At 39.0% G+C, this 17,958-nt stretch overlaps 2 protein-coding genes across 13 annotated transcripts in view; one reads left to right on the top strand and one right to left on the bottom strand.

The window, feature by feature from the left end:
- The window catches only part of TMEM60 (transmembrane protein 60), a 40,610-nt gene that overhangs the window by 16,706 nt on the left and 5,946 nt on the right, over positions 1–17,958 (top strand). Inside the window, exons 2-4 of one of the 11 annotated variants that reach the window (XR_009757576.1) lie at positions 3,724–3,797; positions 13,514–13,628; positions 16,598–16,872. The exons of 1 other annotated variant lie outside the window; for it this stretch is intronic. The gene's annotated coding sequence lies outside the window, so the exon portion shown is untranslated. Of the gene's footprint in view, positions 1–3,723; positions 3,895–6,400; positions 12,704–13,513; positions 13,629–16,597; positions 16,873–17,958 lie in introns of those variants that run through there. 9 more of the 11 variants (XR_009757572.1, XR_009757573.1, XR_009757578.1 and 6 more) reach the window with 9 other exon arrangements.
- The window catches only part of RSBN1L (round spermatid basic protein 1 like), a 74,505-nt gene continuing 63,393 nt past the window's right edge, over positions 6,847–17,958 (bottom strand). Inside the window, exons 6-8 of one of the 2 annotated variants that reach the window (XM_061582135.1) lie at positions 16,740–16,907; positions 11,106–11,214; positions 6,847–11,024 (exon numbers count right to left, since the gene is read on the bottom strand). In XM_061582135.1, coding sequence (XP_061438119.1) covers positions 10,377–11,024; positions 11,106–11,214; positions 16,740–16,907 — 925 coding nt within the window. In that variant the 3' untranslated portion in view covers positions 6,847–10,376. The remainder of the gene's footprint in view (positions 11,025–11,105; positions 11,215–16,739; positions 16,908–17,958) is intronic. The other variant, XM_061582136.1, reaches the window with a different exon arrangement.

Raw genomic sequence — 17,958 nt, 5'->3', positions numbered from 1 at the left:
TGTTCAATGCATCTTCAGTTTAGACCTTGGGAGTATATTACAGTGAAGGTGAGAGTTATAAATTCTGGAGACAGATAACAACCGAGAGTATGCTGCATTACTTTGCAAAGGCACGCTAAAATTCTTAGGAGATTTTGTTTTCTGCAAAGCATTGTTTTATTCCCTTGTAAAATAGAGTAAGACAATAGAATTGCTCTGTGGAATTCTAACGTAGGAGACTTATGAGTAGATGGTTCTCTCACCTGTTCATTTTCTTGCATTTCCTTCTGTAAACAAGTAATAGATTGTATTAAGCCAAAGTCCACTCAGGCAATGGGGCTTTCCCTCCTCACTCCTGTAGCCCTGAACCACCTATCCAGCTTTTCTGACACTCAGAGGAGGAATGAAGGATGTTGCAGTGGGGAGGGAAACCCCATAGTGTGAGACTTGCATGCATTTGCTTTCATTCAACCCATAAGGTTGTGCTTCAAGAATTGCATTACCTTTATGAGGAGCCCTCTGTCATTGTCCTACAGATAACTGTCATGATAAAGAAACAGCAGTTGCCTGTAGCAACGGTTCCCAAACTCCCCCCCCCGACCTTTAGTATTGTGGCATTTGGAATTCTCTCCCCTTAAACATTAGACAGGTGCCATCTCTGTTATCTTTTCAGCACCTACTGCAGACCTCCTTTCAACAAGACTTTCAAGAAGAGACCTTATCCCACTCTGCATCTGTTAGGATTGTTTCTAAGATGTTTTCAAAAAAATGTTTTTAAAAATGTTTTGTTTTTAAGCTATTTTATAAATGGTTTTAGTGTTTGGTTGCTTGTTTGCAGCCCTGGGCTCCTTTCAGGAGGAAGGGCGGGATAGAAATTTAATAAATAATAAAATCACTGATGGTCCTGGCCGACCACTTAATGATTTTTCTGCCTGTTGTAGCAATTGTAATGCGCTATGCTAGATGATGTATGATTTTGAATCGTATTGTTATTGTTCCTTTTATGCCTTGTCTTGTATTTTATTGTATTACAGTTTGCATAGAATTCAAACTGAAATACAGTAAAATACAATATGACATAAAAGAAGCAATAAAAATACAATTAAAGATCAGTATTAATATTTAATGCAGACAGGCCAGACCACCTGAATGAAGCTCACTGACCAAAGTTTGGGAACCCCTGGCCTATAACAGAGCATGTCAAACTTATTACTACAGTCTTTTTTGGCATATTTTAATAAGGGGGAGACATAAACAGCTTAACAAGAATCACACAGTAGCTATTTTTGATAAATTGGCTGTGGAAGAATCAATTGGACTGTGTTGTGCGCTCTGATTCCTATTACAAACTATGGATGTTGTGGCCCATGTCATTATTATTATTATTACATTCCTACCCGCTCTTCATCCCAAAAGGAGCCCAGGGCAACAAACAAGGGACATTAAAAACATCTTAAAAATTAAACCTTTTTTTAAAAAGATGTTTTTAAAGATGTTTTGTTTTAATATGTTTTTAAGGATGTTTGTTTTAGTATATTTTAAAATCTGTTTTTATGTTTTAAAGTGTTTTTAGTGCTTTTTTGTTTGGCGCCCTGGGCTTGTACTGGGAGGAAAGGCAGGATATAAATTAAATAAATACATAAATAAAATAAAACATCTTAAAAACGTATTTTTTAAAAAATTAACATCTTAAAAAGCAATTCCAAAACAGATACAGACTAGGATAAGGTCTCTACTTAAACAACTTGCTAAAAGAGGAAAGTCTTCCACAGGCTTCAAAAAGATAACAGAGACAGCTCCTGTCTAATATTTAAGGGGAAAGGGCAGGTGCCACAACACTAAAACATGGAAATGGACTGCCTTCAAGTCGATCCTGACTTATGGCGACCCTATGAATAGGGTTTTCATGGTAAGCAGTATTCAGAGGGGGTTTACCATTGTCTGAGGCTGAGAGGCAGTGACCGTCCCAAGGTCACCCAGTGAGCTTCATGGCTGTGTGGGGATTCAAAGCCTGGTCTCCCTGCTCATAGTCCGACACCTTACACCACACTGACTCTCCACAACACTAAAGGTCTGCTATATTTATTATTTAAGGCTTTAATCCTGTATATACTTAAGCCAACAGTAATTCTCACTGAAAGTTCTCACTTGAACTTTCTTGTGAGTAGACATTCATAAAATCATGCTGTAAATCTTGTTTTAAAGGGCATGATTTCTGGAATAGAGGGATGGACATTTGGTCATATTTTCCACAATTAACAAGACAACAGGGGTGGGGGTGGAAAACTGGATCAAGGTGATGAAGGACCTTTCTAATTTGGGTTTAGATGAAGGGTAGGGAGCTGTGGTCCTCCAGCTGCTGTTGGGTGAAAACACCCATCATCCCTCACCATTGGCCATCATTGCAATAATCATCAGGAGGCCATAGATTCCTCATGTCTTGTTTAGGTCTACCACAGCAGCAGTTTTTGAATACCTTTCTCTATCCTGTAAAATGGAGACTTTCAAAGTTCCGTAATGGTCAAGAAACACTAATCTCCCAAGCAACCCCGAAGCGTGAGTACGTTAACCCTACCACAGGATGGAAACATTTAAGTTCATGCTGCAATGCAGAATGCTACTGTGGAGAAATCACTTTTTGCTTATGTACATTTGTAAAGTTTGATTTGTTTACAACGTGTAAGAATTTCACTGTGGGTAGGGTAATTCTTCCCCTTCTGTGGTTTCCACCAACTGGTATTCAGAAGCATGCTGTCTGACCATGGAGGCAGAGCATAGCCATCATATCTAGTAGCTATTGATAGCCTTATCCTCCATTAATTCGTCTAATCATCTTTGAAAGCTACCTAGGTTGGTGGCCACCACTGCCTGTTGTGGGAGTGAATTCCATAGTTAAACTATGCATTGTTTGAAGAAGTACTTTGTTTTGTCTGTCCTGAATCTTCCAACATTCAGCTTCATTGGATGTCCATGAGTTCTACTGTTGAGAGGGAGAAAAACATTTATCTCTTCACTTTCTCCATGCCATGTGTAATTTTATACACTTCTATCATGTCACCTCTTACTTGCCTTTTCTCTAAACTAAAATGCACCAAATGTTGAAACCTTTCCTCATAGGGGAGTCGCTCCACTCTCTTGATAATTCTGTTTGCACTTTTCTGAATCTTTTACAACTCTTCAGTATTCTTTTTGAGATGAGGCAACTAGAACTGTACATAGCATTCTAGTGCAGTTGAATCATAGGTTTGTATAATGGCATTACCGGTATGTTATCAGATGTTTTGTTTTCAATTCCTTTCCTAATGATCCCCATCATGGAGTATGCCTTTTTCACAGCTGCCACACACTGGATCAACATCTTCACTGATTTATCCACCATGACCCATAGGTCTAATTCCAGATCAGTCACCGCCAGTTCAGACCTGAAATTATATGTGAAATTAAGATTTTTTTGCCCCAGCATGCATCACTTCACATTTGTTCACACTGAATTGATTTTGTCATTTTACTGCCCATTCATTCGGCTTGGAGAGGTCCTTTTGGAGCTGTTCGCAGTCCCTTTTAAACAGCCCTGAACAATTTAGTATCAAACTTGGCCACCTCACTGCTCACCCCTAACTCTAGATTGTTTATGAACAAGTTAAAAAGCACAAGTCCCAATACCGATCCTTGGACTCCATTTTTTACATCCCTCCACTGAGAGAACTGTCTATTTATTCCTACTCTCTACTTTCTGTTTCCTAGTCAGTTCCTGATCCTCAAGAGGACTTCTCGTCTTAGTCCATGACTGCTAAGCTTACTCAGGAGTCTTTGATGAGGTACCTTGTTAAAAGCGTTTTGAAAGTCGAAGTACACTATGTCCACTGGATCACCTTTATCTATATGCTTGCTGACTCTCAAAAAAACTCTTAATAGGTAAGACTTACCCTTGAAGAAGCTATGCTGGTTCTGCTTCAGCAAGGCTTGTTCTCTATATGCTTAGTTATTTTATCTTTATCAATACTTTCTATCAGTTTCCAAGAACAGAAATTAAGCTAACTGGCCTGTAATTTCCAGGATCCACCCTGATCCGTTGTTTAAAATTGATGTTCCTTAGGTATGAAGTCAGACATGAGGGACAAGTTACATTTTTGTTAGATCAGTAATTTCACATATGAGTTCTTTGAGAACTCTCAGGTGAATGCCATCCAGACTCAGATATTTGTCAGTTTTTATTTTGTCTGGTAAGCCTGGAACTTCATATCTCATCATTGCTATTTGCCTCAGTTCCTCTGACTACCTTCCTGCAAACGTTAGTTTAGGCATGGGGATCTCCCTTATATCCTCCAATGTGAAGACAGATGCAAAGAATTTATTCAGGTTCTCTGCAATCTCTCTATCCTGCTTTAGAACATGTTTGATTCTGTTGTCATCCAAGGATCCAACCACCTTCCTAGATAGTCTGCTATCAATGTATTTAAAGATTTCTTTTGCTGTTCATCGTTGTTTTTAGCAATGTGCTCCTCAAATTCCTTTTTAGCATCCCTTATTGTCTGCTTGCATTTCAATGTTTGTGTTCATTTTTGTTCTCTTCCAAGATTTCCATTTTGTTAAGGAAGCTTTTTGACCTCTAAATAGCATCTTTGACTCTGCTCATTAACCATGCTGGCATCCTCTTGGCCCTGGTGGTACCTTTCATGATTTGTAGTATACACTCTGCTTGATCTTCTAATATTGTGTTTTCAACAACTCCAAAGCATTTTGAGTTATTTGACCCTCTGGACTTTGCCTGCTTTAAAGAACTGATACCACTGGCTTGGGCTGAAGGACATTCCCTATAGAGAACCCTTTGATGGAACTGTAAAGTGACAAAATCAGCACAAAAAGTGTAGTTTCTGGTCAGCGGTGAAAGGCAGTACTAGAGAGAGAACTTTCACTTGAGCCCCAAAATCTATACTTTCAGTGGCAATCAGCAGTCTTGAAGACAGCCAGCAAAAGTCCTATACTGGTGAAATTGATTGGGGAAGAGGGGCTGAGGGAAACTGGCAGCTTGATTTAAGCAGGAGAATCAACAGATCAAATCAAAGCTATCTTTATGTAAGCCACTGTGTTAGTAACTACAATTTAAAGGAACAGTAACCTTGTTAAAAAACACTATTATTGCTAACAAGAGAATAAAATTTCTGGTAGAATCTTAAAACACTGCAGTATGCTTGAAAATAAGTCTTGCTTTTCTAACAAGTTGAATAATTGTGGTGCAGAGAAAATGCTGTGGATTAGGAGGTAGGGTTTATTTTGGAAGCAATTGTCAAACTAGGAACAACTGAAACTGGAATCCATCACTTCCAAGTAGGACAAAAGCTGCAGTAAAGGTTTACATTTAGCTTAGTGCAACTGCAAGAGCTTAGCATCAGCTTTTAGCACATTAGAAAAGTAGTCTCAAAACACCTCATGCTTTGGTAATTTCCAAATTAGACTGCTGCAATATGCTCTATATGGCTACCTTTTGAGATTTTGGGGAAACTTAATTGCCCAGAAAGCAGCAGCTATACTGTTGGCCTGTCAAATGTTGTAACATTTGTTGAAATATTTGCATTGACTCTTAGTCTTCTGGCACAATTAAAAGTGAGTTTTTATTATAAAACCATGTGTTCTGGGTTAAGGATTGCTTCCTTCCTGGTCTGCCTCCAGCAGAGACTAAGTTAGTTATTACCAGAAGCTGTATCTTTTTATTGGACACCTCCAAATTATGAAAGTCCCTTCCAGCAGCTTGGCCAGCCGTCTTTCCTTTTGGGGACATATTCTCTTTCAGAGGGCTTTTTTGTTTGTTTTTGTAGGGAAGAAGACAAATGAAGACAAAGCTAATTCCATACTTTAAATTAGAATCAAAGAACCATGAATGAAAATAGCCAGTACAGCTGTTCTGCAAATGTTTGCACATGAGCTCAGTGTTGTTAGTTTTATAGCCATTCTAAAGCTTCTCCAACATCTTGAGATTTCTAATTTTCTTGTGCACCACTATAGCACAAAGTGTAGAAACAGACCGTCCATCTGCAGGGCACTTTTAGATCCATCCCATACTATTATCTTATTTCTAATGGTTGTCTATGTATGGGAGAGTGTTGTTGCACTTACGAAGCTCACAAGCAGGGCATAGTCACCTGGTTGGCCACTGCAAGAACAGGATCTTGCTCAGCTAGATGGATTTTCAGTCTGATCCATCAGGGCTCCTCTTATGTAAAATCCCAACTGATCCATGCAAGTGACACTTTTGAAGAGACAGTTGTGCTCTCTACCACCACAAACTATATCCCAGAACTGAAAATAGAATCTTAACACAAATGGTGCATTTTATTGCTTTGCACAATAGGATTATAAAACTGGGTGTAGTCACCTAATAGCCTGTCCTATGGCCTACACCTGTTCATTTTATCTCTTCTAGAGTCAGTGGAAAAGTGAGGTATCAGTGACTATCCTCCCTCAGCTCCAGACAACATGGCAAGCAGGAAGGGAGGATGGGAGTCATCCAACAAATATGGGGAGGACCGGAGTTTCCTATTCCTGGTCCCAGAGGGTCGATGGAAGTGTGTTAGTGAATTTGAAGCAGTTGTGAGTTCCAGAGTCCTTTGTATCTTCACAGAAGACGTTGAGGGCACACTTCTTCAAGGCTGCCAGCCAGCTGTGTTGGAAACTTTGTACACCAAAAGCAAAGCAAAAGTGTAATATAATTCAGCCCAGAATAAACTGTGCATTATGACTTTTGATCAAACTGTAAAACTAGAGGCATTAAAATGACAAAAAGTATTAAGCATCAGAAAATGGAATAGAGAATTAGAACAAGAATCTAATAAATTTGTGCAGAAGTTAAGAATACACAGTAGATTAAGTTAGCGTATTTGCTATTTTATTTTATTTGTATTTGTTTTGATGGTGCACCAACTAGATTTACCAATAGATGTCTCTTGCTACAGTAGGCACTAAAGAAGTGTGGTTGAAAGTAGTGAGTTAAGACTATAACGTTCATATTAGTAAGAATTTGTGTCTGAGTCAAGCCCTCTCCTTAGGATTTACTAGCAAGTATTTAACAAAATTTATATACTGCTTGATTGTAAAAAAAGCGCCTGTAAGCGGTTTACAATATATGTGTCTCCATCTTATCCCAAAACATAGCCATCTGTTCCATTTTGTAAAAAACGTTGAAGTCTGAGAACTTGCTCTGGCAGCACAATCTTATGCATATTTACTCAGAAATAAGCCCCACTGTGTTAATTGGGACCTACTCTCAGGTATGTATGTGTACACAGGATTGCAACCTCAATGATTCTTCCAATCATCTGCACTGGTGTTGCTAGCTACCAAACCAACTGTGAAATTTCTTGATGCAAATATTAACCTTGAGTTGAAAACCTCTACTTTTATTTCTGACTGGAAAATCTTCTAGGGCCAGTAGTAGATGAATTACAATTGATAACATAAAACCTCAAAAGTTCTGAGCCAATTTAAATGTTAACATTTACGGGAAGGGGGCAAATCACAAATTTGGTTAACAGCTTAAATTGACTGGATATTGTTGATTTGCAGATTTGTTCAGAAAAAAATCCTGCAAACTATAACAAGACCCAACTGCATTGTTGCAAGTTCTAAAAATTCTCACTTGAAGCAAAGGGTCTTCAAGTGAGCTGGGAGGCATACAAGATAGAATGCTAAATGAATGGATGTATTAATAGGGAGAGGGCAAACTGAGGGTACTGGAACTAGTTTCCACCCAAGATCTAGGGGCAAAGTAGAGAAGAAAGAGAGGGGATTAAAACACATCTCATAAAATGAAGTACTTTACACCCAATTACCTCATGGCTCAGGTAAAGAGCAGCAAGCTGGGAGGAAGATAAAGGTAAAGATGTCCCCGCACTTGTAATGCGAGTAGTTTCTGACTCTTAGGGTGACGTCTTGCGATGTTTACTAGGTAGACCATATATATGGGGTGGGATTGCCAGTTCCGTCCCCGGCCTTTCTTTACCCCCCCAGCATATGCCGGGCACTCATTTTACCGACCACAGATGGATGGAAGGCTGAGTGGACCTCTACTCCTTTTACCGGAGATTCGACTTCCTCCTTTTCGTTGGAATCGAACTCTGGCCGTGAGCAGAGCTTCGGCTGCGTTACCACCGCTTACCACTCTGAGCCACGGAGCATAATCTCAGAAAGTAAACAAAAGCTAGAAGTGGTATAGTCAATTACTTCTTGGTCTGAAGTGAAGAATCTGGAGTCTTAAAAGAAAAGGGTGCTCTAGGTTTTAGCACTTTAAAGAAGCAGATAACACGTTCAGCCCATCCGCTAACAAGCTACCAAAAATATCCCAACCCTTTCAAGAACTTCAAAAAGATATATAGAGAAGTGGCTCCTTATGAGTTGTGCTAGCAATTTTAAGAAGCTCATGTATTCCCACAAAAGGCCAATCTTTTTCCACGCCTCCGAAAATGATTTCATATTGTATTGCTATGACTGTACCACTTCAGAATAGAGGTGACAACTGCATGATTTAGTGCTCTCCCAAGTCAACAACCCCATGAACATATAAAACTAGATTATCAGGAAGAAGGCAAGGCTAAAACATGTTTTCCTGATCAAGAACATTCAAGAACTCCCTGACATTAATTACTTACCAGCCTGCATTGTGAAGTAGTACAATCCACAAAAAGTCACACCACTATGACCATAGAAAGCGGTGTTATACACAGGTCAACATTGCTCCATATAGTTCACAATCGCCCATACAGACTGGCAGCAGCTCTTGGGGTTTCAGGTGCGTCTTTCCCAGCCCTACCTGGAGATGCTGGGGTTTAAAGTAGGGGCCACTCTTACATGCAAACTGTGAGCTCTACCACTGAGCTACAACCTTTCCTTCAGTTTTTCTGAATGTGAAGATGAGCCCAAATTGTAACTCATGTTATTAAGATGCATTAGGTACAAAAAGGAGCCTCATACTTTATCATAGCAGCATTTTGTCTTGCAGCCTGTTCATACTTTTAAAGCTGAAAGGGCAGTATAGCATGTACTGTTAAAAATGCCAACAGTTGAAGTTATAAGTTAACTGGCCATGTTAACTCCATGTTAACTCTTTTTAAAACTTATGAGGCTTAGCAGGCTGGGCAAACTCAACAAGGCTGCATCAAGCTCAGTAATCCAAGTGCTAATAACAAAATAATAAAAACTCTACAATACAGCCCTAATGCATAATTGTGCATTAGTACACACATTTCATCAAGGGGCTTTTTAGCAGTAATTATGCAAGTGCTTAAAAAGTATAGTGATTATTGTATGATTATGTACCGCTTCTCTTCAAAATCTCAAAAAGTCCAAGTTTCTGACTGTTCCCCTTCGTGGTTGTGGATTAAAGCATAAAAATATGCATGTAGTTTCAGCTAAACTGGATTCCTTCAGAGGTGAGGTAGGTCACACACACTCTTTGCCTTCCATCCTTGCAAATACCTGTCTGCTGTTCCTTTCCAGAGCTTTCAGGTTGCAAAACAAACTGTCAAAAATACACCCAGTGGTTACAAGCATGTAAAAGCATTCTAACTGATGTTTGTTAGTGTGTGGTGGCGTTGGTTGTTTTTTAACAAACTTTCCCTAATTACTGGTCTATCTCTTTTTATATAGCAAGGAAGCAGTGGGGTCTCTGAAGTTTATCACACAACTGTATTGTGAGCAAAGTACCTGTCAATGCAAGATAATATGACAAGAGAAGTTCATTGCATGTTTAACCACTACATGAACTACTCATCCAAGTTCACTTCCAAAGTGATTCTGAAAATTCAAAATCAAGATTGTGTCTTAACTTAAAGTTCTAAGCATTTTGTTCTATGTAAGAGTATTCACTTTCTTGCAAGATTAAGTATTTCGAAAATTATCTTAGAAGTTCTGAGGTTAGTTTTCTTTTAAGAGACCGAAAAATAAAACTCATTATTATTATGAACCTTTATTAAGTGGCTCACATTTCAATATAAATCACACTAAAAAGATTTTTTTAAAAAAAGCTATTTACACTACAGTGCTGACACATTAAAAAGAAAAAAGAAATTGGTATAAATAAGCTCTATGGAAAAGCCTGGAATTGTCAAAAAGAATTCTGGCTTATCTTACAAAAAATATATGTTAAATGTCAGCTCTAGTCTAAAACCTACAACTCATATTTAAAGACTTATTTATGTTACACCTGCAGTGTTTACAGTGCATCTGGCCCTAAGTGCTTTGATACTTTCACAGTTATGGACAGGCACTGAGGAATGTTACAAAGCTACATAAACTATTTTTCTGTAACAGATGTGAGGCAAGTAACAAACCTACCTCACAGAATTTAAGCATCTTTACATTATTATGTTTAAAAAGGAATTTAAAAATATATACACACAATAACTTCAACACAAAAAGTCATCTTCTTGTTTGCCATGCAGACTTGGATATGCTGAACCGCTTTGTCTCGTATCCTCCAAATTGATATGACCTTCTGGACACAAGCTGCTCTGTAAGTCTTTGTCTTCAAGTTCAAATTTAGACACAGTTTCAAACTTAGACCCTGTCAACTGACCATGATCCAGCTTTACTTTAACATTCTGACATTCCATAACATTAGGCGCTATTGTCTTTACAGGAAGATTAACAATAACTGGTTCCTCTTTATTTCGGAGAGATGCAGCAGGTTCATGTTGCGTGCATGGTAATTCCTGTTTGACAAATTTAGTTTGCAGGCTGCCTGAAAATTTGGTGTCTTCAGAGACATTTATAGTTGCTGTATGCATTACATTGTCAATTTGAAGTCCTGTAACAGAAGTTGTGTGATCTGTTGGTAGGCCCGTTTCATAGATGCTTGGATTATCTCCCTCTGAATGATAAAGCTTGAGCCGAACATGCCAAGCCAAACTGCACACGGCTGAAACTGTCTTAAATTGATGTACAACATTCCTTGGAATAAAATAAATATCATTATCATACAACTGAATTCTGGCATATCGAATGCCTTCCCTTCGTAATTGGTTAAGTTTTGCATCGTCAACCCACTGGACACACTAGAAAGAAAAAGAAAATTAATACATGTTTTTAGATCATGACAATTCTCTGTGAAAATGACAGTCTTTCAAAACACTTACCTGTGAAAGTGGAGGTTCATGCAGATCTAGTTGCATTCGTTGAACTACCTCTAAGAAATCTTCCGCATGAAAGCAAATTACATCTTTGGTTATACGAGGTTGTTCAGACCTATACAAAGGGGGGAACAAGTGTTGCCATCAGGGTTAATATTAAAATTAACCAATTGTTTGCTGATTTCTGGATAGAGCAACTGAAGTAACTTATATACACGTAGTAGCAACACAGAGTAGCACCTAACAAGTGATCTGTGTTTTCTCACGCAGATATAAATCCACAGTTGGACTTATCCAAAATGGGCTATTGAACTGTAGTCCAGGAGTACTTATCAATGGTTCCTTCTCAAAGCGGGAGGAGGTAATGAGCAGGATACTGCAAGGTGTAGTCCTGCTCTTCAACATTTTTATTAATGACTTAGATGAGGATGTGCAGGGAATACTTATCAAATTGCAGATGATACAAAATTGGAATACCCTGGAGGACAGAAACAAAATTCAAAGTGACCTTGATTTAATAGGGATAAGTACAAAGTTCTACACCTAGGAAAAAGAAACCAACTGCACAGTTATAAGATGGGGGATGTTTGGCTCAGCTATACTACATGCAAGGGGGATTATTGATCACAAACTGAATATGAGCCTACGATGCAATGCAATTGCAAAAAAAGGCAAATGCTATTTTAGGCTGCATTAACAGAAGTACAGTTTCCAAATTGCGTGAAGTACTGGTTCCCCTCTGGCACTGGTTAAGTCTCATCTCGAGTACTGAGCTCAGTTCTGGACACCACACTTTTAGAAGGATGCAGACATCTGGAACAGGTTCAGAGGAGGGCAACAAGGATGATCAGGAGACTGGAAACAAAGCCCTTTGAAAGAACTGGGCATGTTTAGCCTTGAGAAGACTGAGGGGGGATGTAATAGCGCTCTTCAAGTACTTGAAAGGTTGCCACACAGAGGAGGGCCAGGATCTCTTCTTGATCATCCCAGAGTGAAGGACGTAGAATAATGGGCTCAAGTTACAGGAAGCCAAATTTTGCCTGAACATCGGAAAAAGTCCTGTTAGAGCAGTATGATAATGGAACCAATTACCAAGGGAGGTGGTGGGCTCTCCAACACTGGAGTCATTTCAAGAGGCAGCTGGACAGTCACCTGTTGGGTATGCTTTAACTTGAATTCCTGCATTGAGCAGGGAGTTGGACTCAATAGCCTTATAGGCCCCTTCCAACTCTACTATTCTATGATTCTATAACAGAGTGGTATGCACCTGAAAACCTGTTAAAACTTCCTTGTACAAAACATATCCTTTTGTCAGAGCAAAAAGCATAGTAAGCATACAATTAATACCAATCAAATATATGCCAGCTGTCTAGTTAAATAAAAAGACTCAAATCCAGCTTAAGCAATCTGAAGAGAAATCTTAAACTTTTCTACACACTATGTTATAATCCATAAGCTCTGCTCATGGCCAGAGTTTGATTCCAACAGAAGGAGGAAGTCGAATCTCCGGTAAAAGGGGTCGAGGTCCACTCAGCCTTCCATACATCTGTGGTCGGTGAGTACCCGGCATATGCTGGGGAGTAAAGAAAGGCCGAGGAAGGAACTGGCAATCCTACCCCATATATACGGTCTGCCTAGTAAACGTCACAAGACGTCACCCTAAGAGTCAGAAACGACTCACACTATAAGTGCGGGGACACCTTTACCTTTTTACTGCAAAGCAGTCCAAACAACTCCCTCTGTTAAAGAGAGCAATGGAGGACTAGAGCATTAGGGAGAAAATGCACAGTCTGCTGAGACCTGAAAAGTATATTAATCACTGGGAATACTGGATGCCTGATTCTCATCTGTTTCCAGAGGGAATTTCCTAGTGTCCTAGTAATTTTAACATAGAGCAACTTAATGAACTGAGATTTTGCAAGCATGAGAGGACTTTGTTCTTAAAACTTAAGTAAAGATTTTATGCATACACATGTGCACTCCTTCCAAACAGTCACTGGAGCTCTTCCATACTAGAAACGTTTTGTTACCTCAGGTCTGATTACTGGTCATACGAAACACCAAAGGTAAGTCTTCACTTCAATAGTGGAAACTTCATTGGTATCCACTATGATTCATTGTTCAGATACACATTTATTTCATCCTTAAACACAATCTATGAAAGAACATGGGCCTAAATTTAAACCACCCATGTTCAATATAGCACAAATATTTGAAATCTAAGTTTCAAATATAGCGAACTATGCAGGTATCCAAATATTTACATTTTTTTAAAATCCTACTCTACAGAAGAGCAGTCATTCCTTCTGTTCTTTCAGATTCAGCACTGAATTGTACAAAGTGAAAAAAGTAAGCTCAAAAGCAAGTGTCAGGTTTTTTTTTTTACACATGCTAAATTTTGCTTCACATTGCAGCACCGTTGGACAATTGAAAGCAGTTCTCTTACTATAAATGTTGGGCCATGTTCACAAGCTGTGAATTAGGATACAAGGCTGGTCAGATATTCATCTACAGAACATCACATTTCAGGTACTCTGAAGTTTGCCATCCTTCTCAATGTGAACTTTTTGGCCTATGCTTGGAGTAGGGGGCAGTAGAGATACATTGGCTAACCACTAATAAAATTATGGGAGTCCTTCATGTACTCCTGAAGTAGCAATGGGCTCCCTGCAGAGGTTCTGAGTTCCGGGATTCCTAAAGCACACAACCTGTCTTTTCCATCTTCCTAAATGCTGTTTACAGAAACATCTAATTATATGTATAATATATAATTCTATTAATATATAATGTACGTATAATATATAATATATAACTCAACTGAGTTGAGCATCTTAACAGAAAGACAATTAGCAATTTTCAGTAAATAAAAGGATTAGGTAATGTCTTGCACACAGGCTCTCACATACAACTATGGTCAGACATAAATAAAATCAATCATGCATAGAGATGTAAAATTTCTGGAAATTTTGAAGCCATGGGAAAAAAACATTTTTCTGGGGGTTTTCAGGGGGGAAATGGAATTTTTTTTTAAAAAATGAAAAAAGCAATATTAGCACTTTTTTACAGATTGAAAGTCACTTTGTTACTTCAGGAACATCAAATGTAATTATGTACAAGTTGGTTTGGCCTAATGTATCACATTTGGTATATTAAAAGTACATTGTATTCAAACAATTATTACAGATTGAGTTTACTTTTTCAAATTTTTACTTTTTTTTGTAACAAATGGATGTACAAGATCCTGAAATGTAAGGAACACCTGAAGTGTAAGGAACCTCTTTCATTTTGCCAGTTTATGAGGCGAAGGCAAAAAGCAATTTAAAAAAAGAAGAAACCATCAACATTAATAACAAAGAAAGTTATTTATGTCTCCGCTAGTCCTCCACAGTGTCAAGCAGACATAAAGCATCCATTCCCATAAAAAGAACTGAGAAAAGGGGTGGACCAAGATTCAATGAAACATTTTATTCATCATGCTAAACTAAAACATTCCCTAATCCATTTTTTCTTCATTTCCCCCCATTTTTCCAATTTTTCAGGAAAAAAAAAAGGCTTTGGGAGAACACCAAAAAACCAGGCTTTTCCCTATTTTTCCCAGTTTTTTTCCAGGCCTTCACATCTCTAATCATGCATAGATATTTCCCCATTGTCTTTGTCCCACATCCAGGGTATGACAAAGTTTTTGGTAATGCCTGGCTTCTGCCCTACATCACAGGAAGGGAACTTGACCTACAAATCAATGACTTCCTTCTCAGTTTGTAATTACACACAAAATTTTTCTATATATTTATTCTTACACATTAATATATTAGGATTAAAAATACAGAAAATATTTAGAGGAAATTTCAGAAGAACACTACACTGATAGCATAGGACACTTGCATAATATACATATTAAGTATTCCCCATTTGGGGATTCTGGGGGACACCTACTGAACTCATGCTAAAACACTGACTTTAAGATTACCAGCATATTAATTACATACCCTTAATCTCTATGTGTGTGGAGATGGTGTTGTTTTGGGGTTTGGCACACCCAGTAATGAAACAGCTTGCACTACTTAGGGTGTCATTATTCCTTCTCCCCGCCCCCCATACTTAAACCAAACTATGAATACACCTTAAGTAGCAGCGCACTTCACATGCACCACAGGATGGTCTAGCAACCATGCCCACTTACTTACATTTACCACACTGCTTTAATGTACAGCATCTGCAAATTAGTCTAAATTATGGATTGTAGTGCTTGAGGTTCCTTGTCCCAGAATCTATTGTTTAAGTTTATGACCTGCTTAGAGATCACACTATCAGTCTCCAAATCCCTAAATTCTTGTTTAAATCACAATACTTGTATTACACCTCACTCTCCTCAATTTCACAGCTATAAAAAAAAAAGAGGGAAAATCTGGGTTTCCATTTAAAGCCAGTTTAAAGCCAGTTAGCAGTAGGCAGACACAGTGCTTTCTTAACATTTCATTTGCATTTTACATTTTCAATTAAACAGCATTAAACAATTAAACAGCATAATCCAGCCAAATGGAGAAACAGAAAATCACCCAGCTTGATAAGTATAAATAACTTTTCTAAACAGATTTCAAAAATAGATTGGTCTAAAGCTCAACATGGAAGGAAATCATACCCTAGATGAAAAATCCTTCCCATTTCCACTTTGCCCAACAGGATTAAAATTGACTGTTTGCCCAGATCAGTGGCATTTCCTATCCTCTCTGCCAACACAGATTTGATATGTGATGCATTGGACCCAGAATCTGGACTATTCCCAGTTCACATATTCACAGGATGAAGGAAGATGAAAACAGCCAACAACTTCCACTCACACTTTAAAAGGGTATTTCAGAGAAACAGAGCACATTCCACCCACACTGCCTGTTCTTTTTGGACACAGACTGAGATCATATCTCTACCAAATGTACTTGCTCCAAGGGTTCAAGATTATTTTGGTACACCCTCCTCCACAGCAAAACAGTATAACCTAAAATGCATATAGTGCTTTCCATTAATTAGGGAAGTGCCGGCAGAGACTGTCGGAAAGGGATGGTGGTGCACACTCTGCCTTCAGGCACTGTTATGGCATATGGGGAGGGAGAGAGGGCAGGGCAAAGAGGTGGGTACTGTGCAACCACATAGGCAGGACTGCAGCAACATCAGTGGTGGGAGGCCAGGTGCGCTGCTACCCCTCTCTTCTGGTTGCTCCTGTTAAGTGCTGGAAGATACATTTTTGAAATCAAGTATCACATTCATTTTTCTGGATAGTCTTGTAAAGATTAACATCAACTAAAGCCCTTAGCAACATTTTTAAAAAGTTCTGCAACTTTTAACAAGCATCCTCTTGGAATATTTGTCTAAATATGTAGCATTTCTCATGCTTAATTAAAGCTGCTTGTACAACCAACTGTACAGAATGCATATGTTATTCCTACATCAAAGTAAATGTATAAACAGCATCTATCTCTGGGAATTTTGTTCCCCTATATTAGGATCAAAAACTTGCAGCAACCATGGGCCAAATCCAGGGCCAAGAGTGATGAAAGGACAATGAGTTGGGACCTGTCCCAGCATCCTTCAATTCATGCATGTATTTTTCAGATGTTTATCCTGGATAAACTGGCAAGTACATACCACTCTCCGCAATGCACTGCCTTTAATACTCCTACAGCAGCTGTAGTCTGTCGTTCAAAGCCTTGTCCTATGTGATCTGCATGGGCTCGTGTCCTGTCTTCAAAAAGCATTTCACGAGGCTCACTAGTACGAGGTAGGTACTGCAGGTTTTTTATTTCATTGGTTGTTCTGTTAAAAGGAGGGGAGACAAAAAATGAAGAACATCCATCAAATTTATCACTCTTCCTTGCTCTTTCATACACAGTTCTGTTAGCAAGTTACTTTACAAGTGAAAATGGAATGCCCTCTACTATAAGAGGTGCTGGTTTGGAATGTTTATGCAGTTAAAAAAAACCCATTCACATTTTCAGAGCAATTTTTTTACATTTTTTCTAGCAATTAACAATACAAGAATTGGCTTCCATAAACTAGATCTCTACCTGGATGTTTGGTCCCTGTCCCCTATTTCAGCACCCCCACCCTTCCAGAAGTTCCTGGTAGCTTATCTGTGGTGCTGCTGCTACTGAATGGCTGTCTGTAACAGGACCATGCTTATCCACAACTCGATCATGGATGAAGGACTGATCTGTCATACACTACAGAGACTTGGATGAGTGAGCTAGGTGGGCCTGACCTTACCCAGACAGGCACAGCGGAGTACTCTGGACAGCACTATGCCAGACTGTGGGGATGCTGAGGGGGGGTTGCCATTGCCCACAGAAGTACTACTGCCTTACAAGAAAACATCTTGAAATGGTGGCTAGCACAATCATTCCCAAGTGTCCTTTCCGGCGTTGTGGACCCAGTGGCATTTGGTACCCTGGAGAGCTACAGACTATGAAGCAAACCGAAGACTAGAGGGCAAGTCTTGTTCTGAAGCCCACCACACTGGTTAATGCACATAATCATGCCTACCACATAGCAGTGCAGGCAGTACATTTTAAACTTGCATGGCATCCTTCAATAGCCAGCTGGCAGCATTGTTTCAGACAGTCCAGAGCTTACTGACTCGCATTGTGGGGAAAGGACTACTGGAGCATTCCAGGACCTGCTGTGACAAACTGGGTACACATTTTAAGGATAAAGCTGCTTGACCTCTGAAGTGACCTTAACTTCACTGTTGTTGCAGTTCCAAGTGAAGTACCCAATGGCACTGATATTGATGTGTTGTGGGATCAGTTTCATTTCTGCAACCAGATGGTGCGGACAAAGTGCTGGCAGCTATACACCCAATCAAGTA

Source organism: Rhineura floridana, chromosome 8, assembly GCF_030035675.1.
Source record: "Rhineura floridana isolate rRhiFlo1 chromosome 8, rRhiFlo1.hap2, whole genome shotgun sequence".
NCBI lineage: Eukaryota > Metazoa > Chordata > Lepidosauria > Squamata > Rhineuridae > Rhineura > Rhineura floridana.
Note: the sequence above shows the minus strand (reverse complement) of the source record. Positions and strands in the feature narration are given on the sequence as shown.